At 37.5% G+C, this 25,631-nt stretch overlaps 3 protein-coding genes across 7 annotated transcripts; 1 reads left to right on the top strand and 2 right to left on the bottom strand.

The window, feature by feature from the left end:
- Positions 1-5,429: 5,429 nt before the first annotated feature.
- Positions 5,430-13,754, bottom strand: LOC128874218 (ATP-dependent RNA helicase me31b). Its single transcript, XM_054118723.1, has 8 exons — positions 13,493-13,754; positions 12,313-12,481; positions 12,019-12,225; positions 11,760-11,931; positions 11,518-11,668; positions 11,237-11,432; positions 10,980-11,150; positions 5,430-10,630 (listed from the first exon to the last, which is right to left on the bottom strand). Exons 2-8 carry the CDS (start codon positions 12,451-12,453, stop codon positions 10,334-10,336), a joined length of 1,335 nt encoding a protein of 444 aa, XP_053974698.1. The 5' UTR covers positions 12,454-12,481; positions 13,493-13,754; the 3' UTR covers positions 5,430-10,333.
- Positions 13,755-13,966: 212 nt separating this feature from the next.
- LOC128874225 (zinc finger protein 1 homolog) lies at positions 13,967-15,910 on the bottom strand. Of its 2 annotated transcripts, none has more exons than XM_054118738.1 (3): positions 15,793-15,910; positions 14,818-15,460; positions 13,967-14,573 (listed from the first exon to the last, which is right to left on the bottom strand). In XM_054118738.1, the coding sequence occupies exons 1-3, from the start codon at positions 15,851-15,853 to the stop codon at positions 14,408-14,410; spliced, it is 870 nt and encodes a 289-aa protein (XP_053974713.1). In that variant the 5' UTR covers positions 15,854-15,910; the 3' UTR covers positions 13,967-14,407. The 2 variants fall into 2 exon arrangements, with proteins under 2 accessions (XP_053974713.1, XP_053974721.1); XM_054118746.1 differs by lacking the exon at positions 15,793-15,910 and adding an exon at positions 15,655-15,728.
- Positions 15,911-16,963: 1,053 nt separating this feature from the next.
- Positions 16,964-25,570, top strand: LOC128876455 (vitellogenin receptor). 4 transcript variants are annotated; one of them, XM_054122866.1, is made up of 27 exons: positions 16,964-17,096; positions 17,459-17,525; positions 17,606-17,733; positions 17,965-18,102; positions 18,183-18,288; positions 18,370-18,519; positions 18,622-18,738; positions 18,800-18,925; positions 19,014-19,229; positions 19,295-20,375; positions 20,447-20,649; positions 20,723-20,875; positions 20,963-21,090; positions 21,237-21,361; positions 21,459-21,658; positions 22,194-22,369; positions 22,475-22,719; positions 22,789-23,096; positions 23,160-23,399; positions 23,523-23,675; positions 23,801-23,946; positions 24,023-24,114; positions 24,185-24,422; positions 24,496-24,673; positions 24,766-25,060; positions 25,146-25,263; positions 25,350-25,570. In XM_054122866.1, the coding sequence occupies exons 2-27, from the start codon at positions 17,462-17,464 to the stop codon at positions 25,464-25,466; spliced, it is 5,241 nt and encodes a 1,746-aa protein (XP_053978841.1). In that variant the 5' UTR covers positions 16,964-17,096; positions 17,459-17,461; the 3' UTR covers positions 25,467-25,570. The 4 variants fall into 4 exon arrangements, with proteins under 4 accessions (XP_053978841.1, XP_053978832.1, XP_053978859.1 ...); XM_054122857.1 differs by having other exon boundaries at positions 25,347-25,570; XM_054122884.1 differs by having other exon boundaries at positions 25,146-25,268.
- Positions 25,571-25,631: the final 61 nt, after the last annotated feature.

Below are 25,631 nucleotides of genomic sequence, written 5' to 3'. Positions count from 1 at the left end.
CCCCCTTCGCGAGCCTGCTGTTCCCTGCAAAACCACCCCTACCCGCCGCCTAGGGAACCCCCGCCACTCCCAGCCAGACAGCTCGTGCGCTTTCCACCGAGGGGTCGGGTAGGGATCGTTTCCACCCCTACCATCGCGGACGAGCAACCCCACCTTCGTGACGGCGTTTTCCACCCCTCTAAATGGATACACGGTGGGCGCGCGCACAACATTACCAGTGCCCTGCTCTCTCTTCGCTCCTCTTTCTCTCGCCCAGTGTCTCTCAAATTGCGATCCGCGGGCCACATCGAGCTTCGCCAGCTCCGCGAACGAAGAAAGATGGAAACGGTACGCGGGGAACTTTCTCGGGGTCGGTTAGAACTCTAGAGGCTAAAATCGGAGGGTAGATGGAAGAGAAAAGGAGGAAAATGGTATAAAGGAGCATACTTCGTCCTGCTAGTGGACTCACCGATAAAGTCCCCCTTTTACCAAACACAAACAGTGTTTACGTATGCATGTCACGTGTGATACGAGACTAAATCAACATTTGGGAAAGGCTAGCCGTTGACTTTGGTCCTCCAGGAAATATTGGATTGTCTGTAAAATCCATGTCGATTTTAGGTAGATGGTACAGGTCCGAATATATCGAAATGGTTGAAAACAAGTAACACGAGTACATCCCTTAAAAGGTGAGAATATTAAAATTCAAATGTGCCTTTGAATTTATCTTAAAATTTGACACGAACTTTCTGGACGACACAATAACCTACAATAAATTTGTATGGACGCATAAAAACCCCATTGACGTAACATTACCCCCTAGGCATTGCCTAACTGCAAACAGTTAACGACGTTATACCCCACGTGCACGAGTTGCAGTACCAAATTTCGTGACTTTTTGGTAAACCATCCCTGAGACATGAAGCAAAACAGAAGACATCTCACGTACATAGATGGATAGATTTATTTATTATGTGCTCTGGAACGGGATCCCCCGAGAGCATTTAGTCTCGAGTACAGAATGTCCACGCAATATACGAAAATAGAAGGATATGGCACAAAAGTAATTATATATAGTAATTAATTACTATATCAATGAAAATGGAAAGATCCATTGCCCTCACAAAAATGAGTGCAATAGTCTCGCCTCCACACTTGCTCGGTCACCGAACTTCAAAGGGGTGCCGCTCGTATTACAGCTACAAACTACAAACTACAAACTACAAACGTTTCTATTCCTCACGAAGTCTTTGCAAAAGTATTATCGAAGAATTGATGAGGTTTTCCCAACGTCCTGAATACGGTCGTGTTTGGTCTCATTTTAATCGGAAGATCCTCACCAGTCCATTGATAATAACGTCGCGCGGATATATCGAGAAATATAAACGTTTTTCGCTTGCATCGATGACGGTCGCATCGATACGCCTGCGGCACCGCTTTGAAGCTCGGTCAGGCGAATTTTATTTTCACAGTTGCCGACCACTCGAGCTGAAGAAACGTAATCGATGGGTGGGAGACGGTTCTTTGGCATATACGCGAAGTAAAAGCTTCGTACATAGTCAGAGTACTACTGTATACAGAAGCAAAGACAGAATGTTTCCCGTGGTAGTTTATTCCTATTAAAAACGCCCGTTAAAAAGTTCTCTAACATCGGCGGTAAAAACCGTCAAAAAAGAAACGGTAAATTGAAAAGCTCCGAACTTTGAAACAACTGAAACTTTTTGCATAGCTTTATCAACATAGTCTCGTACTTACATCCGTGACTTCTCGTTTTGCTTGGAAGTTAAAAACGATAAGGTATACCGAGCTCTTAGATTTTTCAGTTTTAACTCGAGTACCATTCGATGAAAGAAAATTCATTTGATATTCGACGGTGTTAAACTCACTGCGGTAAGATCCACCCGAGTTCGTTGATATTCCTACATATTTATTTTTCTATATTGCTTCATCGAACAACGTGGAGTTAATTTGCGTAAATTTAATCAAACTTTTAATTAAATTTGCAAGGTTTAATTGAATCCTACTAAAAGACTAATAATGTATACGACACCTGCCAAAAATAATTCATCGTTCCGAGGGTGAAGTTTGAGAAACATTGCTCCAACCTATCCCACGTTTTCCTACGAAACCCTCTGACCTTACCCCTCACCCTGCCAGGCTTCCCACCTGCCCCCACCTTCAACCCTCCAACCTCCCGTTTTTCGACGTATCGAATGCTACGTCACAGCGGCGAGATATACGGGTATTTCACAAAGTGGTTAAATGCACTGCGAGATTACGGATTGGAGGGGGTGCAAGCAGGCAAGGGAAGCCAGCCAGGGTGAAAGAGAAAGAGAAAAGGCCGCCAACGACCAGACTAACGGCTACGATATCGTCTATCGGCCATCGTCAACTGCCAGAGGACTCTCGTCGCTCCTGACTCTTACGATCGCACCCTTGGAAGTCGATTTACCCTTGTTTCACCCTCTTCTACTTTCCAGGCTGTTGTGAACAGACGGAGGTAACGTTCAACCCTCGATTTTTTACAATTGTAGATGTTGGTCTCTGTTTTGCTTCAAATAACATTAAAAAGGTGTTATTTTTATACCTTTCAGAGATCAAATAACACATTCAACTTTAGTCAAGTTCGCACTCAATTCTGTAAAACAATCGACGCAAGACTTTTATACAAGAATTTTGTTTAACGCAAGGATTTTCATACGCAAGTACAACAAATTTTCAACTGTGTGTGTATATCTCGACAGCAATTTTTCAAAAAATCATGGGAGTCTTGCAGTGAATCGATCACTTCGCCCATCGAGTACATCTCTATTGAACATAAACAACTTTTTAATTCTGAATTCCAATAAGGGGTGGCTCAAAATTGTTGGCCACTAAAAGCGAGAAAATTTGATACAAGCTAGACCAACACCGGGGGAAGTTCTACCAACAACGACGCCAACTTTTTTCCCCGGTACCCCTTTTCTTGCGCGCCGTCTTCGCTCGAGCGTTTAAGCTCTCGAGAAGTCCGCGCCTGCTTCCACAACCCTCTGTCCCCCCTACTCAAGACGCGGGGGGATCCCCTTCCCTTTCTGTCTGTCATCTCTCGTGGAAATTATACGGAAAATGAGGGTATTCCTTCGCAGAGGAAAGTTAGGTTCGGTCGAAGAAGTCGACGCTCGGAAAGGGAACCGAGGGGTGGCTAACAGTCGGGAGTAAAGGTGACACTGGCGAATAAGAGACGACCAAGGACAAGCAAGCAGCCCGACTGTGCGCCAATTTTCCCTAAAGGACCTTTTAGAGGTAATTGATCGTCCGAAACCGATACACGTGTCTCACCGCCGTCTTCTTACGCCGCCACGTGTAATGCACCGTTAATGGAAACGGACCTTTGCCACTGCGCGCGATCAAAGACATCCCCGTTAGGCCCCTCTCCCACTTAACAAGGAAGCACCCCTAGGTGCAGGTCTGATTAGTCGACGATGGGTTTGCACGATGATAGAGCTTGAAACGTCGAAGCCAGTGGTTACTGTTTCAAGGGAACGCGGTTCGAGTAGTTGAAATAGAATCACCTCCACTGTTTATGTCTCTTCAACTGGAAGAACTCGTGAGTCCTATGGGTTTTGCCAGAAACTATTTTACGTTCTATTGGAACCAACAATTTAAATGGTCAAAACAACGATACATTTGAATTTTGATACATATTCATCGAATTACATAGGTACCATTTTGTTCGACAACCTTTCCATCTTTTAAGGGATATACACATGCTATTTGTTTTCAACCATTCCGATGTATTCAGACCTGTAACACCTACGAAAAATCGGTATGGACTTTACAGACAAACCAATATTTACATTCCTCCTGTTTTTGTTTCTGGCACACGCTATTGGAATTTAAATCGGAGGGCAAAGGGTTGAACAACCCGTCACGCAAATCAAACGCTTCTTTCAAACACCCCACGATAACAGTAACAGTTTCCCAGAACTATCCCACTGAAATCCGTATCGAATCGACATGTCCCGTAAATCTAGCGTTAAGGGGGTGCGCCACGCGTTCGATCGTCGACACGTTCCCTGAATTTACCTATGTACGCCCCGTGAGTACGTGGGGACAGGGATGCAAGCCCCGGAGGCATCGCGCGTTTCCATTTTCCCGCGCGCACTTGCGATCCCGCTTTCAAGCGTTTATCGATTTACGATACGGAAGGAATTACGGACCACGGGGATGCCGCGCGAGGACGGCAGGGGGTTGGTTTCTTACGCGAGGGAGAGAAACGTCGTAAAGAAAGTTGAAAGAGCAGAGGGCAGGCAAAGTAACGGGAAGACGGTAAGAACCGCGTCGGTTTCTACGGCTTAAAGTTCTGCCCCGTCGAGAGTTTCGCCGTGTCTCTGTCGGTTGCACTCGATGGCACCGTTGCACAGCGTCCACCGACGCTATTTAAGCGATTACTTAAAATCAATAGCGGTCGTTCATGCCGCGCCAACGGAGCCCCGACGGTATAATTCTTATCCGAAACGCCGCTTCCGCCTTTTTTTTCGACCATCTCCAGCCTCCATCCCCCATCCCCTATCAGGATTTGGCTTGGCTTACTACATTTTTCAAGCACGTCCCACACCCCACCGCGGTGTAACGTTACCGTCCCTGCTAATGCGATTGTTTTGCAGATTTACGGCGTACGGCGTGGACAAGTATGATCGAGGAGAGAAAACTTGTCAACCTTCCTTTATTCCAAGTGTCTGAGACTCGCCCCCACCATCCTCGTCGTTTCACCACTGAAACGACGTTCGTTTGTAACTATTCCTACCATTTACCAATCTTACGACGTGTTACAATATTCAAAATAACACAAAATTTGCCAGTACACGCTACGTCCTTGACGCAAATTGAGTTCCTCGGAAAATGGCATGTAACAGAGCAATGCCTTGCATATTTTTCTATTTCCATTTACATTATACCACCATAAATCATCGTTAGCATCTCGTCAAGCACTAACAATATACTTACTTTCTTCGTTATTTTTTGCGTGCATATTTTAACTAGAAACACGGTAATCTGACAAGCTTCGTGACCATACATCATAAAAACTACGCACATTACAATACACACAAGGTCAAATATCCTATTTCTGTGGTCGATCTATGCACGATCAAATTTCTTGACCGCTAAAAAGTGCGCTTTCGAACGTTGAGAATAATTCGTAGAACTTCTATGCAAAGGTCGGCAAATTCTTATCTAAATCGCGATTCGAATAAAAAATTCTACCGATGTGATGTAGATCAAAATTGCGTCTTATGCATAGATTGAACCGTCTAAGCTGATCATCACTCACCTCGAATAAATATAGGAAAGGAAATATCCTAACCCACCGAGTGTCAACCTAATGGTCAATCTGTATCGCTTAATTTACCTTACGATCACTAACGGACAGTCTTGAAAATAATCAACAGGGAAGAAAAATACATGCGTCGTATACTGAACCGGAAATTTTATTAAGGACCAAATTTGCTTTGCTATTTTGTTCCTTTTGAAAACAAATCCACTGACATGCGTTTTCAATCAGATCGGGTCTGTGCACGGAGAAATCAAAAACAAATAAAAAAGGTTCCTTTTCGTGATCTGGGCACAAACCTATCTTCACAATTGACAAATAAACATATTTACGTTCTTGGAGAGTAATGGATATCGTTTCCTTTTTCCTCAAAAATTTTGTTTTCGCACGCATGAAACTTTTGACGATTCCTCGAATGTTTAACAAATGTTTAAGGGGGTGGGTTCGATTATACGAATGCTTAAAACTCTGAGATAGAAAAAAAGTTCGATCAAACATGTACGATTCACGCAGAGATCATGTACGCATCTTTTTTTTTTCTTTTTTTGGTTTTCTTTCTTTTCTTCCTGCTTTCTGTGAATTATCATGCAAGTCGATCAGTACCGCGTAATGTTTCGTAATGCGCAACACTTCTTTTTTTTTTCTTTTTTCTTATTTCTTTACCATTCACAAGATCCTGAAGTGCACGTACTCGTGTATAAAACATTAAAAACAAGTGCACAGTAGTGTGCGACTTGCATTTACAAAAAGTTTCGTAGTTCAATTTTTATTTGTCAGGGGATAAACCGATTTCTTGCATTATTTCATAAGTACGAAAAGTTGTACGCTTGTAAATACGTTTCCAATGGTACCGTCTCTCTGGAGCATTTAGCATTGCATGAAAATAAATGAACTTTTGAAGTAAATTACAGTGATCGTTATACATTTCGTGTGACGGTACTTCTTGTACTCGAATTCTAGTTTTCTTTTTTTTTTGTAATTTTTTTTTCTTTTTTTAAATACATTCTTCGTAGATCATCGAAGATCGTGTTTCGACACATTGAACGAGCTGCTGAAGCTTGAAAAAAATTTTGTTTCGATGTTGATTTGAGACCAATATTCGTTCTTACACTGTGAAAACGTATTATTATTATTTAATATATGTATGCAGCTCGTTGCATTGGAGCAAGCCAATGCAGATTACGGTGAAGTTACGAAACTGTTGACGTTAACGTCATCAATCTCGCTAAGTTGGTTTCACCTTCACCAATATACGAATCGAATCGTATATAAGTTAACGCAGCCCTTCAAGATGACTGTAAGGGTTTTCTTTCAAATATATCCCAAATCCAGATGTTAACACAGCGCTTCCAACATTGCACTTTTATATCATAAAGGTGCCCTCGCTAATTGTTTCCGCATCAAGGGTATTTTGTTCTCCAAGATTAGGTGCAGGAACTTCACTTGGAAATGTATATCTATGCGACAGACGTGAGGGAACACTTACAAGATTTTTAAGAACAAACTCATCTCTATGGTTTGTATAAGCAATCTTGAACGCATGTATGTATGTATGTATATCTGTATCCTAAGATTTTCGCAAAAATTCAAATTCCACGCGCAACATGGAAAGTGATGTAACTTCGATGTTAAAATTCGAACGAAACAAACATATATACATATACATATGTATATATATATACTCCTTCAGTCTATACGCATAGCATTGCATTGCATTCAGCAATTTTTTTATCACCCAACTTCTACTAGAAATTTATATTTTTATTTCACATGAATACCATTCTTTAAAAAGAGTCAAGATAAATATGATTAACGACGTTTTATTACGATTGAACATCTTGATTGCATTGTTAGCAATACATGGTTCGTCTCTTTAACATCCAATAGTTGTAAAACCGATAAATAAACAAATATCCGTGTATATAACACGCTTCGCGACGTAACCGAGACGAACGTTAAATTATTAGGGCCGATTCTATGCGATACGTGTGATAATTCGTTCGAATTTAATGATCTTTCCATTGGCACGTTCTTGACTCTTTTAAAGATTGAGTAAAATATACTTCACAAAATAGATTCCGTATCGGATCTAATGGTGTTTCAAATTATAATTCGGTAACACCAAGGGTATCACTTTTCTAGTCTGTACAACTTCGACCAAAAGAACCGATAATAACTTTCACAAACATACAACACAAAAAGCAAAATTTTGTGGTGAATATGCAGGAGAGTATTTTTGTTTTAGAACTGACACATCCGAAATACTGTTTGACTTACGTGTTCCCGCATCGAGGAAATAAAATATGAGAAAAAAAAAATGATTACAGTATTACATTAGAACAGGATCGTACACGATTTCACTTAATCGAATGATCGAATCGGTGAAATTTTGTTCGACAAGTAACATCGCATACGAGGAGAATGTAATAATCGATAAAAGATAGAGCCACAAAAAAAAAACACCAAACAGTGTTTCGTTTCTAAATTGTCATAAATACAACGCTTACGTAATTATCTCGATAAATCACTGCCAATTTTTCGCAATTATTTTCGTTTCTCCGTTTCGGAATCGTAGATTCCAATGCGGATAAAAATGTTTTTCACACACTGATTCTCTATTATCAATTGGCTTTCTCCTATCGTTATAAGCATCGCGATGCTTGTATTCTCGCAACAAATACGATGCGTTCTTTTGTTACGATCAATTGTTGAGATTTCCTACATCAACGTATTCTCAGATCACATTCGTCTCAAACTAGCAAAAAAGTGTAAATCGATTGATAATGCCTTGCACACTGTTAACGTGAGCCTTAGACACAATTTCCAATATTGAAACATCGTATGTATCAAATTATAATTTGCGTTAGCGCAAAAAACGGTTTCCAATGCTTTTAATACCATAATACTAAATTACAGCATCCGTGTTCAGACGCTGACACAAGAGAGATGAACTCGGTACGTCAGCGATTAATAATTTTACAGCATATCATTTCCAGAATGGAATTATAAAATGTTTGCCCAACATGTGTTACCCGAGTATCGAGAAACTTGTTCATTTTAGTAACGGGTAGCAAAATAATGAAGAAACCAATCTCCCGCTTTATCCCTGATATGCATACAAGTCAGTGCATAGAATTCTCATATTAAATATTCGTATTTAGCAAATGTACGACGCGTAACGCGTATACCTCGTGATTTTATTAAACATGTATCATCTATACCAACCACTAAATCAGAAGTCAAACATTTTAAGTGAGCGAATGAATTTTACACGAGACTTTACATGGAACCGTTGAATCGAAAGCTTAACATTTCGCTTCTGCGGATGTGCATATGTAAAAAACGTCATTTTATTCGGTAGACGTTCATCACAATCATGATTAGCTTTTCGTACCTACCTTTATCGCAGGAAAATTTTTAATGTTTACACTTTCTGTTCCAGTAGTCAATCATTTTCGTCATAAAACATCTCCCCTGTTGCCAACCATCACTGAAGCAAAATACCGTCGAAAATAATATTATAAGTCTAAAGGCATTTCAAACCGCTTTTCATCACTTTCATCAATATCTGATTGAAATTTTTTTACTTCAAATATGAAATATTCTATTGCCTATTAATGTATACGCGTTTCGTTCCATAAACCTAGGTCGTCTTGGCTGGTGGTGCACTTTTTGTTCGCAAAAATATTAACAGTACAATAGAAATTTGATTCGAAATAATTTCTTACGCGCCATTGTTTTTTTTTTTTTTCGTTATTTGTACGGATAACATGTACACGGATATCAAAGAGAAAAAAACCAAGAATAAACAGGGATTCCATGATGATGTCCTATTACATTTTGGCAGTTATTTTATCTGTCACGGAAAATGGTATATTATGCTATTTTATGTACACTTTTCTTTATTTTTGTAGATTTACCTAAAATGTGTCTTGAGAGTAACAAGAACTCCTAGATAATTTCATTACTCGTACATTAGTCGATGTATCAATTTTGGAGCAGACACATAAACGTTTAATAGGAATCATACAGAGAATCCCTAATATCGACACAAATGTCACCAGCCAGTTATTTATAAAAAATAATTATATAAAACTAGTCAATTTTACAACCTCTGACGCTCAATCACAATTTCGTACAAAAAAATCAGATTAGGTTAAAAAAAAAAATGTCTATTACCGCTTTACAGAAAAAAAAGATAAATCTTGTTTTTTTGAAAAGTGATTGGAATTTCAGAGTTGTATGACAGCATTGACAGGTAGCAAAATCAAGCCATGATCAAATATTAAGATCGATACAATGTTTAGAATTTGTGATTGTATATTTAAGGAGAATTTATATGTAAGTATGGTGATGCAAAGTAATGGGCACATGGATCAATATACAACATTTGGATACTCATAAACAGCACTCAAGTATGAATTTACTTTCACTCTCCGCTGTTTCGCCATTTTAAATCACACATGCCATCACGTTTTTCCCTCGAACGAAAACAAGAATCTTGGAAGTATGAAGCCATTGTATAAAAATTTACTATTAAAACGATGGGTACTCTTCATGTAATATTTACAGTTGTGGTAAAATGCAATGATTATTATGTTGCTCATGTATTCGTTTATATATTGTGCTCTTGATAATGGCTTGACTCTGACGCACTTTAGATTATGTACATTTATATGTATTTATGTACAAAGAATGACTCGCACCGGCATTCGCATCACTTCATTCGCTGAGTTCATTGTTTCATACTCAGTATGCCTTATTTACAAGTAATTCATGTTTTCGCTGCTTACTATGATGTTAATTGAAATTTTCAATTTTTTTTCCTATATAGACCACTTTTTTATCTAAATGTTCATAGCACTGTTTTGTCTTTATACACCGTTAATCACACCAGACAATTCATTCGAGACTGAAGCAACATATCACTCTACGAGTTCAAAGCATAGCAATGTATGCCTTACATGTACGAGCCACGATCACTATTTTACACTTTAAACTCTTTGAGCGGATGTAAAACTTCATCTTGACGATGTATCGAAACTACTTGGACACGTTAACCTCTTCCATACTATTATTGTCTTCTGGTCTTGCTACATACAAACTTGGATCTATTACCTTTGGGATAGGTTTTATTTCTGTTCCAAGTTCTTGTTCGATACGGTGTAAGTTAAAACGGTCCTCGTATGTGATTAGGTTAATTGCTATACCTAAGTGGCCGAATCGCCCTGATCGGCCGATACGATGCAAGTATGTCTCTGCCATTTTTGGAAAGTCAAAGTTGATTACGACGTTCACAGCTTGTACGTCTATGCCACGAGTAAACAGATCACTGCTCACCTGTTGGTGCACAAAAATTCATATATTTGAGATTTTATATATGAATTTTGTTTTTCCTTAAAACACCAAACGTGTTTAGTACAGTTGATGAAAATCATCAACTGTACACAGGTGGCCATTAACAATGACTTTTGATTTTGATTTTCAGCAATATTTACACTTTTTCGCGGGTTTACGAAAGAAGAGAATTGAAACTCCGATTCGCGGAAATGGAGTCATAACAAATTCAAATTTAAAGTGATTCGAGGTATGACGGTTATGAATGGATTTTCGAAATATTTATCATATACTCAAATTTCCCGTATTTACTCAAAAATCATTTATATATGGCATTTGCGTTGTTACTTACCAAGTTTCTGCATAATCCTGCTCTGAAATCATGAAACACGCGATTTCGGTGTGCCTGCGCCATTTTCGCGTGTATATAATAACAGCAGTAACCGAGATCTGTTATTTTCTTCGCCAGTAATTCAACGCGTTGCGTTGAATTGCAGAATATTATACTTTGCGTTATTTGCAACTGGAACATAAAAATAAATCATACAATTATTATAAAATTCGTCTACTACCAGACATAGACAATCACGTGTAAAATAATAACCTTACCTTGGAAAACAGCGTGTTAAGGCAATGGACTTTTTGTCGTTCTTGTACAAAGGCATAATATTGTGTTACGCCCTTCAATGTAAGTTCTTCCATTAAATTAATCTCATATGGATCTCTTAAGTGTTTCTCCATGAATTGTTTCACCGTTAGAGGAAATGTGGCTGAATACAGCAATATCTGACGTTCGTGCGGTAATCTGCATTTAAGAGCAATAATTAGAAAACAATATTTATATTATGCATCTTTAAAATAATTCTCGAATTAAAAGTTATTTTATTTACCTAGAAATTACATGATCCAACATTCCTTTAAAATCTTGCGATAAAAGCTTATCCGCTTCATCCAAAACTAGAATTTTACAGTGTTCCATATTGGCAACATTCTTGTCCATGAGATCAAGAATTCTTCCTGGCGTTGCTATTATTACTTGCACTAGAAACAAATATACCATAAATTAAAAAATACTTATTATGCTTGATTATCACAATTGAATGTTACATAGATGATAGTGCTGAATACATACCTTTCTGATAAATCCTCAGAATGTCATCCCGTAAGTTTGTTCCTCCAGTAGTTACCATTACTTTTATATCCATGTGTTTGGCCAGTTCAATACAGATTTGTGATGTCTGAAGAGCTAACTCCCTAGTGGGTACAATTACCAGTGCCTGGATCACATCTTTTCGTGGATCAACCTGTAATAATAAATTAGTATATGTATTTAGGTCGTCCGTTTTTTCATTTTTATATTTGAATTTTAATTTACAAATTGTGCATTATACCTGTTCTAGCACTGGAATTGAGTAGGCCCCAGTTTTGCCAGTTCCATTTTTTGCACGAGCCAAGATATCTTTACCAGACAGTGCAATAGGAATACTGGCTTCTTGAATTGGGGAAGGTTTTTCCCAACCTTTCTCAAAGATTCCCATCAATAACTCTCGTTTTAGGCAGAACTCCTCAAATTCATTGCCACGAGTATCAGTAACATCCTACAAATTTGAAAATAGAAAATTATTTTTGTGTGAATTTCAATGAAAGAGGTTAATATTACGTACAAAACATCATTATTAACTTACACTAGTTTTAATTCGTTTGTCCTTTTGTGGAATTTTTAATTTGGCTTTCCAACCTATATCGTCCATTTTGTCTATCTCTGATTTGGAAGTCAAAGCAGAACTCAGGACATGATTGGAATTTATGTGTGTTTCTGTCATCATTTTAGAAATGATAAAATATATCTATTTCCTGGAAAGAAGATTTTCACTTATAATTCAAGTCTATATGTTCACAAAATGTATTCAATTTAATAATGACAAATTATATAGTTAGATTCATGATTATCATATACAAGCTAACAGGTATGCTACTTATAGGACAAAAGCCAGGGAGCAAATATAAATGACCTACTGGAAAGAGTACAATAGAATGTAAACACTACGTATACTTTCATTGGAACTGAACTGGTTTTTATACATTCAGTGTCACACAGAATTATAAGAATTCTTGTTATTAGTTAGTGACATTGCTTACAAAAAGTTTGAACTCTGAAGAACATATACTACTCTGAAAACATTGATTTCAAGATACATCCTTATGCTGATATTAAAATAAGACTTATTATAAATTATATTTTTCAGTGGACTGCCTAAAATTAAGTTACAAACGAAAAACGTGTATCGTGTTTATGCAAACAACGTACAGTATTTAAATCGATAAAATAATTAGTCCATATTGTAACAGTTACAATATATTTCGTAATCTTTACGTAATTTCTAATCGGAATAAATGGTCGTAATATTAAATTACATTTAAAATAAACAAAATTTCCAAACGAAAATCAGACATGCCACATTCACGGTGAGAAGGTATGCAAGCTGCTTATTTGGAAAGTTGGCTTGAGATATTGGTAACATTTTCCAGTAACTTGTATATCGTGCAGAGAACCGCAAAATTCCTCGATTTCGAATTAATATTGATCACGGAGGAATTATATGGAACGATTTCGACATACCCGTAAGGCCCTATGATAACGACAGTAATTTCGAGACTCCGCGATACTGTTCAGACATACTCGGAACAAGATGAAAAACAGACCAGCAGAGTAAAACCATCTGCGCAAAGTCAGTCTCTTTCTCTCTCGATAGAACGGATTAAAACTTTTTCTGAACAAATGTACACGAGAGAACGAAATGCAAAAATACTATAAACGTGTAATCGGTTGTTTACCAAAATGTCCACAACTACAATGCTACTTACCTTGAAATGGATGGATATCGATGCTGAGCCGAGCACTCGATTAGGAAACAACACGCCAAAATGGCCGTCCAATGTCAAGTTTTCTCTGTAGTGCTTAACCGCCGCGTTTTTTTTAACGAAGCACTAACACGGATTACTTGCTCGAAAAGCGTAACGCGTAATACGCGGCACTATATTACGTTCTTTTCCGTTTGTAATATGAGACTAACGCACTGCGTCAAATGCGAGCGATAATTATTCCTCGTTGAATGTACACGACATGCGCCATGAAAGAGTAGAAACACTCAGACAAGAAACCGTTACGTCGTCGCGCGCATTCTATGATTTGTGGCGGCCAATTGCGTGCACGGCTTTAAGAATCATCCTCAAATCCCCTCCACAACGCAGCCCAAATGATTCTTACTTATCGTTACGTTGAAATTTGTAATTGAAATTATTAGCATTTGTAACGATATATAGGAATGTAAAATCAATACTTTATGAAAGTGTTATCTGTTATACTAAATGTAACTTGAAATATGATAGAAAAGAGTTCTCACGAATGGTAAAGAAGCGTACGCATAGGATTTCATGAAAATCGAACAACGACCGAAATTTTATCTTGGTGTCTTCGTTTTTTTCCACGATTTACATCATTTACATGCTTTGTTCCTCGACAGTGACTGGATTTATTCCCTTATTAAGAATGGGAATATTGATTTAATGGTTCTATTGATAAAATATGTTATATAGGATGACTATAATAAGAATACAAAATTGTTACGATGTCGTACATGCATGTAACTATATTAAAATGATAACACAACGACACTGAATTCAAATTTTACGGTACAGGTAAATAAAATACATATACTGCATGCTCGAGTAGATAAATAAAATATGTATGTATATATTAAGGAAAGAAAAATTCGTCTTCTAAGTACAAGTTTGTTCCCTCCTTTGAGATATTCTATATTTCCTACAAGCTTCGGGACAATGTCGTTCTAAATATCGCCTTTGAGAGAACGCTTTGAAACATTCTCCGCATCGCCATTGCCATTGATGATGATTTCGTGTCCTTTGATGAGCACGCAAATTCGATCTACAAAATATAAATACGTTAAAGGCCTTGAACCGACCATACAATTCGATAATAAGAATTTCATGAATCGGGACAAATTGAACGAAGTTAATTAAATTAGGTACAAATAACGTGATCACAGATGGCCCAAGTTAATTTTTTTTCAATTACTTTGATAATCGATTAAATGGCGCAATCGAGACTAAAAATAATCATCGATCAATTAATCGCTCTACTAATAATAAGAAAAAGGAAGAATATATACCGATCTGCAAAGGATTTATGACAGACTGGACATTCGAAAGGTCGTTCGCCGGTATGGAGACGCAAATGACCCTTGAGGACCCAAGGTCGATCGAAACTTTTGCGACAATAAGGACAATAATGCATTGTTTTATTTCGTTTCCAATTCTGCGTGTTCTCCACTCCAGATGTTTTAATATTGCTGAAATATTGACTCTGAGAAACGTCGATCGGTTTCTTGTTAGGAGTCAAATACAAAGCTTGCGATATCGCTTGAGTTTCAATTCCGTTGTACGTTCTATTCAAATTCACGGCTACTTTGATTTCATTGTTGCTCGCGTTTATGGTATCGTCAATCTGTTTCGCATTGGCTGCCAACGATATTTGCATTTTCTCTGGTTTTTCATCATTGTTTACGATTATTTGATTGGTATTCATCAAGATATTGCCAGAATTTTCGATTTCTGATTTATTCGGGACGCCTAACTCTACGCTGCTGGTCAATTCTTTATTCCACATCATGGTGTTCCCTTTGTTAAAGCTGTAACGCGTTACTATGGGAAGTTTCGAGGACGTCCACATGTTGTTGCATTTCGACGAATTGTCTTTGACCTGGTGCTTTCGCTTCGCATCGTGAGACGGTGGAATCCATGGTACCTCGGGCTCTGTGCGAAAAACAAAGTTTGCATACCTCTTTTACACTCACAAAACAGCGTTGTGGGTATAAAAAGTATCCCAATTTTCGTTCAAACTGTTTCTCGATGTTTTCATCGTTCTAAGATCATTCGAACTGTTGCAATTTTGTAATTATTTGTATTTATTAAGGAACATTCAATATTTAATAGAAATCAGGATTCACCCCTCCAACAATAACGCAACGAAGTTGCGCGTCGTGTTGTATTTATTCATAACCACGCAAAAATTTCACTGTCGTTGGCTTGGTGCACTGTACCCTACGTTCGAGAGACATAAAGAGAAGAAATTACGCGCGCCTTACCTTCGGAAGAATTGTTGGTTTTTCTGTACCTTCTCATCGATTTGATCAGGCAACGCGGCATGTTTTCGCAGAAAAAAGATGAGCACAGAACTTGAAAGAAAGTATAAATTAAAATTAAGTGTTGTACGTTTCAACCGGGACAGAAATCACTGTCACGCAGTGGACTATCATTTGTTATTTTTTCTGTCCAGTGATGTAACGTCGAAAGAATCGCCCTTGTTCCTCAAATATAATCGTTATTCGATTAATAATTACAACGAAGTCGATTTAATTAACCTGCGCCTGTAATTTGTAATTATTCGTTCATATTTTAGCTATAAAATATATGTAAACATGTCCATACGCTGTAATATATATATATATATATATATATTTAGTCAATATTTCAGCAATATTAAAACATCTGGAGTGGAGAACACGCAGAATTGGAAACGAAATAAAACCATGCATTATTGTCCTTACTGTCGCAAAAGTTTCGATCGACCTTGGGTCCTCAAGGGTCATTTGCGTCTCCATACCGGCGAACGACCTTTCGAATGTCCAGTCTGTCATAAAACTATATATATATATATAGTTATATATATATACTGTAAATGATTATGATAAAATAATCAAGTAATTATAACATCGTAATACACTTTCATTGGTTTTCGTCTAATTTCAGAAACATTGAGCAGATTTAAATTTAACGTACGAGAGAATATTCATGGTCGAATGTATTTATGTTTGCTTTGTATACGTTTCTTATGATACCTAGACCGCTGCTTGTATCGCGAGGAATCCACGACGATAAATAAATTTTAAGTAAATGGTTAACGACTTGTAGAAATTACTTTATTATTAATTGTAGCAAATGAGAGAGAAAATATTTAAAATTTCTTATAGTTAACGTTTAATGTTCGTGTGTTGCAAATATTTTTATATATACTGAATAATCTGAAAAGAAAATTCGTACATTAACAATTGTAAAATTGCTAAACTAAATCATTGTCTTATTTGTTAATACGCTCGTATCTCCATAACCATTCGAACTTAATTGTATATTGATATAATAACATGCTCGCGGAAAATGTTCTCTTGAATACAATGAAAACGTATTCCATTTATCACGACCCACCCTGTATTTGGGGAAAGATCTCTTATATAAGTTCGGTACGTTCTCTGTACCGATCTTTAGTGTCCTGATAACAGTCGTAGCGGTAACAAGGACCTAGCAGCTTCAATACAACATCAGCATTCATAAACTCAGAATATCCTTAGAGACATTAAATCTCATTTAAACCTGTATGGTATAAAAAACCTTCGTAAGTATACCTAATGTTTATAATTTGCCAATTAAATACGTTTCAGTACTGATATAGCATTACTTTCACGCTTCTTCTAAAAAATAATATTTTATACAAAAATAAATGTACGAAGAAAAGATCTGTTATCTCGGTATTCTTCATTAAATTGTAATTATTACGAAACGCAAAATTCATCAGGTTTCCGTTACATTTCGCGTTCAATTAAGTTGAATTAAGAGACAGTATACCAAAATGGCCGACTTAAATTCGACGATTTTAAAATTGCGGAGTATCGTAGGATGTAGTCGTCGAACTTCTTCTCTTAAATTACTGGTTTCTTACGCCTTTTTAATTCGAAATGAACGATTGCATTGTTACAGATTATGTGCCGCAATCTATTTGTGTTCCTCGTATTGAGCGTCTTCTATTTACGCGTCGATTCCATGGGTAAATTTTGTTATATTCTAATTAAATTCAACATTGAAACAGGTTAATATTCTAATTTATTTTTGTTTTGAAATTTGAAGCTACACCGTGCCAGGAGCCCGATATGTTCTTGTGCAAGAGCGGGCAATGCATCTTATCCTCTTTTAGATGCGACGGAGAGAACGAGTGCACTGACGGATCAGACGAAGAACAATGCCATGGATATGAAGTACGTATAATCACCCTGAATCAGTCTTTCAATCTTTTAATTCGTATGTACCGAATTGTAGCTGAACGAATAATTCTTCGTTGTGCGTATGTTGACGTCGTGCCAAAGTTCGTAGAGCACAACACATTGTTGACATACGAAATGACCTGATACTTAACACACGTGTAATTATAAGTATATAATACTACATGTGTCCTAAATTATGTTTTCCACTTTCTTTGTGTGTTTCAGCCCACCTTTTCTCTGGTTCAATGTGCCACGGATGAATTTCAATGTTCGAAGCATTATTGCATACCGATCGAAAAGTTCTGCGATGCCAAAACTGATTGCCCCGACGGAAACGACGAGTATCCTAATTGCGTAAAAGATGTAAGATAATAAATTCGGAAATTTCAAATTCTCATTCTTCAAATAATTCAAATAATTTTTTTTTTTTATTTATTGTACAGCTAAAATGCGATACTTTTCGATGCGACGATGGTTATTGCGTGAGAAACGAATGGGTTTGTGACGGTGTACCGGATTGTCCCGATAAAAGTGATGAAATCAAATGCGGTAATTTTCATACATCTATTTTTTAAATACCTAAAATATTGAATCAATTTCGCGATTAATATTTAAATTGATGCTTTGTAGGAAATAAAACAGTACCACCCGAGGAATGCAACAACGAGATCGATCGATATCTGTGCAAAAATCAAAGATGCATTTTCCTGAATGCAACTTGTAACGAGAAAGACGATTGCGGCGATAATTCGGATGAAAATGCAGACGAGTGTAAGAAGGGTAAGCGACCGAAGAGATTATGCATAATCACAATGTAATTTGCATAAACCAGAGACGATTTTAGTTATAATATAATTACGTTTTGACTATTTCGATTTGTAGCTGACTCCTCGTGTAAACAGACAGCAAAATGTGAGCACTATTGCAGAAAAACACCCGAAGGCGCTCAGTGTTCGTGTCGTTTGGGTTATCAATTATCGAACAATCGAACATGCTCAGGTAAAGATTCGATGGATTATTATTTGTCGATGAAAATGTTATTATACGTATTGCTTTGTAGATGTGAATGAATGCGAAATTTATGGCATATGCGATCAAGAGTGCGTTAACTCTGCTGGGTCCTATACATGCTCGTGTCATTCCGATTACACCTTGAACGATGATAGGAAAACTTGTAAAGCTGAAGGTAAATGATAATTGTTCCTTCAATATTCCATAATGTTTCTAAAAAAATACAAATGTACTATTTTACTCTATATATAAATTGGCTACAGGTGGTGAAGCAACGATGGTGTTCTCAATCAAATCAGAAATCCGTGGCTTTTATCTCAATTCCAAATTATATTATCCAATCACTCACAATTTACAACACGCTGTAGCTGTTTCGTTAGATGCAAATTACGTGTACTGGTCCGACATTGAAAATGGAGATGAAGCAATAATCAAAAGTTTAGAAGATGGTTCCCAGCGAGAAGTCATTGTTACCACAGGTATATTAGACGAATAACCCCGACAATCCAAGAATTTTCATGTTTTCATGTTTTCTATATTTAAGGTTTAAATAGTCCCGACGACATAGCAGTGGACTGGGTAACAGGCAATGTATACTTCACTGACAGTGGTTTCATGCATATTGGTGTTTGCAGTAACGACGGTTTTTATTGCACCATTATAATTAAGAATCGTAGCGATAAACCAAGAGGTCTTGCAGTATTGCCATCGAATGGTTTGATGTATTGGACCGAGTGGGGTTTAAATTCGCGCATATTAATGGCAAGCATGGATGGAACGAACAGCAGCGTACTAGTCGCAGAAAGTTTAAAATGGCCAAACAGTTTATCTATCGATTATGCGAATAAAAGACTGTATTGGATAGATAGTAAATTAAAAATAATCGAATCGATACGACTGGATGGTACCGATCGCAGGATTGTGTTAAAGGGGGTAGCAAAGAAACCGTTTTCGCTAGCAGTATTCGAAAATAAAATCTATTGGAGCGATTGGATATCCAATACTATACAGTCGTGCGATAAATTCACTGGTAAAGATTGGGAACTTTTAGTGACCGCGAATAACACAATTTATGGGATGCATATATATCACTCTGTCTTAAAACCCAAGATGCCAAATCCATGCAATTCAAATCCTTGTTCGCAATTGTGCTTGCTAAATTCCGAGAGTAAATATACCTGTGCTTGCACGTTAGACAAAGAACTCAATTCAGATCAACACACATGTCGTACGATCAGAAAGAATATTCACCTCGTTATCGCTGCAAAAAATACATTCATAGACTACCACCATCAACTGTTGGGAAGACCAAAAATGACACCAACAGTTACCTTGAAACACGTTACTGCCATCACTTACAATCCTCTCACTGGTGGTCTGCTCGCAAGTGATCAGCTGACTGATAATATTTTCCAATTTGACACGAATACAGGAAGTTTGAAAAATATATTGTCTATAAAAAATGAAATACTAGGAGGAATGGACTTTGATTATATTGGGAATAATTTGTACTTGTCGGATATAAAGCAGAAAACTATCCAAGTTCACAGTTTGACCACCAACCAGAAGACAGTTTTCTACTTCCAAGACGAGCCTTACGATATCGCGCTGGTGCCGGAGAAAAGGTCTGAATTAATCTCTTTATTAATAAGCTTTGTATCGTATAGTCGTTGTTATAACAATCATAATCTTACAGTGTGATGTTCGTCGTTTTTCGTGTGAACGAAAAGTACCGCATAGACAGGATGAAGATGCATGGAATTGGTCCCAGAGTTCCAGTGGAAGGAGCCAAAACCCCCTTGTTTGGACCGAAGGTATCGTTATCTTACGATAGAGATCTAAAACGATTGTATTGGAGCGATCAAGGTACTGGTCGTATTGGTAGTGCGCCTATCTCTGGTTAGTGTTCATAATATAATCAAAATACAATTTTAATTGACGAACAAAATTGAATATCATTGCATCCTTCAAGGTTCCGAGACCAACATCTTCCGCACTGGATTGGCGGAACCTGTAAGTCTCGTTGTCCTCGGTGACTACGTCTTCTGGACTCAATACAAGTCGAAACAATTGCACTGGACCAGCAAAAGCGATATCCACCAAAAACAGAAACGCATCGCGTTACGTGAGTTAAATTAAACGAATACGGTAAAATAAAGGGAGGGTTAATGTTACTTTTTAGTAACTCTAAGAAATAATTCTGTTTCTTTAGAAACACCTAAAGATTCGGACAGGTTACTGTTAATCGGTTTGCACGGAGCGTATGCAAATGAGCACGAATGTCGTAAAAACAATGGGAACTGTTCTCATGTGTGCCTGCTATCTAATCTTCGTTCGCACGTAAGTCCAAAACGCTTCGATTAACACGTTCGTCGCCGCTTCGATTCTCATAGAAATGTTCACAAATATTCATATAGCGATCAACGTGTTAATATAATTTGCTAAATTAATGAATCCTGGTTTTCTATTTCGTGCATAACTTCCAGATTTGCGCGTGTCCCCCTGATATGATGCTAAGTGAAGATAACAGAACGTGCATTGCTCAAACAGCTTGCGAGTCTGGCGAAGTAAAATGCAGGGAACACGACAAATGCATAAAATTGCATCAAAGGTACGCTACTGAAATTTTTTATGCGTTTAATTATATTATAAATAAAATTAATTTCTTAGACGTTTTCGTAACATCATTGGTTTGATCATTACTTCAGATGCGACGGCGTGCAAGACTGTCCTAACGGTGAAGACGAATCGGATGTATGCGACGAACTGCAGTTGTCAAATTGTGCAAAGGACCAATTCCAGTGTCACAACGGAGAATGCGTAAACAAGGAGGCAGTTTGCAATTCCCACTACGACTGTACAGATCGATCGGACGAACAGGACTGTGATAAAAAAGAATGCAACTCTAGTAAATCAAAACATTTACTCAATATTATTTACAATGTCTTCATTGTTTACAACAATAAGACCATTTAAATTCGGCGTAACGTTATGCTAGTTATTATATACTGTGTATATAACAAAACGATATAATGTAGATCCAATCGAGGATATAAACTATTCGATAGCAATGTTCGCAATTATAATACGAACGACAAGCTCTATTATCTGATTCAATAAATTAACATTGACTAAACATTTTTTCTTACTCTTCCTACGCTTTGACTTTTCACTTTTTCCATATTTTACTTGGAAGAAATGGGGTCCTTCGATCGATCTAATTACCTCTGTGCCTTATTAAAACTATGTTTCTCTTATATTAAATTCTTACAACCAGTTTATAACGCGCGATAAGGAACATTGAATTCGCGTAACGAATAATGATACTGTCGCGAAACATCGATACCGGAAAACAATGTTCGATATCGTGCGGACCCGAATAAATTATCGACGATGCTTTAAGAATCGGCACTTATTCACAGTAGAAATTTAATATCTTTCAGAAGAGTTTGAATGTCACGAAGGGACTTGCATATCAAAATATCTCGTGTGCGACGGACAACCCGACTGCTCCGATTTTTCTGACGAAGTGAATTGCGAGATACACACGTGCGACACTGGCAGCTTCGCATGCGAAAGTAAAAAGTGCATCCCTGAAACATGGCAATGCGACGGCGAGGTGAGTCCATGATTTCTATCGACACAATGTTTAAACAAATAAAATAAGATGTTTAAATTCAAATGTTGTCATTGATAATTGATATATTTTTTTCTTATAACTCAGGTCGACTGTCCAGATGGTTCCGACGAGAGTGAAACGTGTCAAAGAATTTCGTGCCCCTCTGAAATGTTCACTTGTCACAATGGTCGTTGTATAGACTCCTCTTTAAAGTGCAACGCAGTCGACGATTGCGAGGATAACAGCGACGAGCAATATTGCGTAGAAGGAAGCACGAGTACCTTCGCAAATTGCACAGCAGACGAATACAAGTGCTATAATACGGAAATGTGTCTTTCGAAGACAGTAAGGTGTGTTAGGCCAGGGACCCTCGTACGTGGTCTTCGCTAATGTTTTTTACCCTCGATATTATTTAACAGGTGCAACGGCGTCCAGGATTGTCCAAAGAACGACGACGAACGTAACTGCGCTCGGTGCCAAAAGGGAGAATACGTTTGCGACAACCGGAAGTGCATCGATGAATCTTGGGTATGCGATACGTACAACGACTGCGGCGATGGGTCCGATGAAAGAGATTGCGACGGTAGCATAGCGAAGATAATCGGTGTGAGCAATATTTCTAATTGCAAAGAATTCAGATGTTCCAATGGAGTTTGCCTCCCGTTCGACAAAGTGTGCGACGGAATAATAGATTGTCCAGATAGGAGCGACGAGTTTGGAGAATGCAGTAAGTATTTATACTTTTAACCATTTATCAAAAGTCTAGGATACATCTGTATTATTTTTACAGCAACATCGTGTACAAAAGACAATCCCTGCGAGAATGTATGCTATAAGACGCCTCTGGGTTCTGCGTGCGGTTGTCGAATCGGGTATCAATTGAGCCGCGACTTTAGATCATGCGAAGACATCAACGAATGCGAACACAATGCCTGTCCGCAGTCATGTCGCAATACGGATGGATCTTTCACTTGCTCTTGTTACGAGGGTTACGTACTTCGTAGCGACAAAATCTCTTGCAAAGTGGCTGGTAAGAAACTGAGGATCTTTATGCGAAATAAAATCTTTGGAAACGTACCTACAGACATTGAATCTAAGCAGGAATTGATTTTACTCTGCAAATATTATTATTGCACATTAACTATGATAACAGGACCACAGATGAAGATAATCACTGTCGCTGGAAACGACATTAGAAAATTGTCACCGAGCTTGGATTCGATCCAAGTTGTATACGAAGAACTAAACACCGAAATAAGTGGGATCGACGTGAATGCGAACGAGGGAAGCATCTATTGGAGTAACGGTAAGACATTTAAACATTTAAGTAATAAATCAATTTATTTGTGAAATGAGTTTGTACATGTGAATAATAGGTGACTTGGAAATATATGTTATTTCTGAAATAATTCATTACGATTTTGCCCCCAGATGAGTTAGGCATGATAAGTAAAGTACACTTGGAAAGTAGAGAACAAATGCTTGTTACTGGTCTTGGGAGACCAGAAGCACTTGCCGTCGACTGGATCACCGATAACGTATATTTTACCGATAACGATCATCAGAGCAGCATCAAGGTACCATACATTTATCAATCGAAATATTTGTTCGATCGAATAGATTCTGAAAAAAATGTTCTAACGACGATTGCAGGTATGTAATCTGGACCAACAGAGGTGCGCAACAGTAGTCACGATCGGGGCACGAATTAAAGCGATGTCGATCTCCGTCGATCCGAAACGGGGGTATGTTTTAAGTTTGAGTATGCATTCTAAATAATTTCTAAATAATTGCAATTACAACAAATTGATGCAGGTTGCTATTTTGGAGCGAAACAAGTTGGATCGAGTACGATAGACCCACTAGTTCGATATATCGGTCCAGTACAGCAGGTTCTAACGCAACAAAAATAGTATCGCGAAATGTTGGTATCGTCTATGCAATAACGATCGATCATACAAGATCTAGATTGTATTGGTCGGACACTCTCCTGAAAACTATCGAGTCCTCATATTTCGACGGTTCTGATCGTATGATATTTATGAAGACGGGTGTAAGTATAATCGGAATTTTCTACTTGTTTATTGTTCGAATAAAATGCCCTCTCCTCGTATCTAATACCTCAGGTTTATCAAGCTCTGAGCATGAATATATACGAAGATTCCATATACTGGTTGGTGGGTACAACAAGCATGTTGAAAAAATGTAAATTATTTGGCGACAAATCGTGCTCGTCGATCTCCATTGGCAAATCAAATATCGACAACCATTTTGCGATTTTGCACCCTTCGAGACAGCCTATTGGTAAGTGTATCAATGATTAATCATTTATTACCATTACAAAGTAACTGACATTAAGAAGAAGTTGATTTATGTTTCATATCTTTGTTAAACAGGAAAGAACACTTGCGAGGGTCATAAATGTGATTACATGTGCGTATTGAATGGCAATAATTCTTTATGTATTTGTCACGATGGCCACCCGAAAGATTCCAAAGGTCTCTGCACGGAAGCCATAAATTCAAGAATTAAATTTAATTCAAGAAGTACTCGAAGTGACAAGAGTACTCGACAACAAAACGGAGCGTTAATTGGAGTAATCGTCACATTGTTAGTTTGCGTTATAGGTATCTCGGGATATTTTTATTATCGGAAAACCAAGCCTAGCTTTTTAAAACAGAATTCTTTGAGGTAAATTAGTAAACCATTTTCAACGATTTATACAAAATATTTCCTCTTTTAAATTCCTGAATGTTATCTCATTATTTGTTTACAGTATTCATTTTCAAAATCCATCGTACGACCGACGAGACGAAATGGCATCGCTCTGTTATACATCCGGTTTACCTCCAGGGGAACACGAATACGTGAATCCAGTGGCTGATATGACAAAGGTAATGTAGGTATACTTTATTCAGTTTCAGGGAATTAATTTAAGAATTAATTAATAATATATTAATTTGTACCTTTTATTCAGAAGTACAAAAAACTAGTAATAGAGAACAATGAGAAACCGATAATAAGTATAGATTCCGATCTGTCGGATAACGAGATCGAAGATTCAGAATGCAAATCAAACATTCGTTTAATATATTAAGATATATATATATATATAAATGAAAGTAAGCGTCGAAGTAAAATGTAATATTTATGAATATTTAATTATTTCATTTATAAAACCTGTACATAGAAAAATATTGTTGCAACATTTTAAACAATAAATAAATGAAAACAATCATCGGTATAATTTTTGTTTTAAACG

The sequence above is a fragment of the Hylaeus volcanicus genome, chromosome 1, assembly GCF_026283585.1.
Source record: "Hylaeus volcanicus isolate JK05 chromosome 1, UHH_iyHylVolc1.0_haploid, whole genome shotgun sequence".
Classification (NCBI taxonomy): domain Eukaryota; kingdom Metazoa; phylum Arthropoda; class Insecta; order Hymenoptera; family Colletidae; genus Hylaeus; species Hylaeus volcanicus.
Note: the sequence above shows the minus strand (reverse complement) of the source record. Positions and strands in the feature narration are given on the sequence as shown.

Coding starts and splice junctions, on each gene's coding strand:
- LOC128874218 (XM_054118723.1), bottom strand. CDS start 12,453: ATGATGACAGAAACACACATAAATTCCAATCATGTCCTGAGTTCTGCT. Junction 11,932..12,018: donor CAATTCCAGTGCTAGAACAG/GTATAATGCACA, acceptor TTATTATTACAG/GTTGATCCACGAAAAGATGT. Junction 11,433..11,517: donor TTGGATCATGTAATTTCTAG/GTAAATAAAATA, acceptor TCTTAAATGCAG/ATTACCGCACGAACGTCAGA.
- LOC128876455 (XM_054122857.1), top strand. CDS start 17,462: ATGTGCCGCAATCTATTTGTGTTCCTCGTATTGAGCGTCTTCTATTTA. Junction 17,734..17,964: donor AACAATGCCATGGATATGAA/GTACGTATAATC, acceptor TGTGTGTTTCAG/CCCACCTTTTCTCTGGTTCA. Junction 25,061..25,145: donor TTAAAACAGAATTCTTTGAG/GTAAATTAGTAA, acceptor ATTTGTTTACAG/TATTCATTTTCAAAATCCAT.
- LOC128874225 (XM_054118738.1), bottom strand. CDS start 15,853: ATGCCGCGTTGCCTGATCAAATCGATGAGAAGGTACAGAAAAACCAAC. Junction 15,461..15,792: donor AACCAACAATTCTTCCGAAG/GTAAGGCGCGCG, acceptor TTTTTCGCACAG/AGCCCGAGGTACCATGGATT. Junction 14,574..14,817: donor CATAAATCCTTTGCAGATCG/GTATATATTCTT, acceptor TATATTTTGTAG/ATCGAATTTGCGTGCTCATC.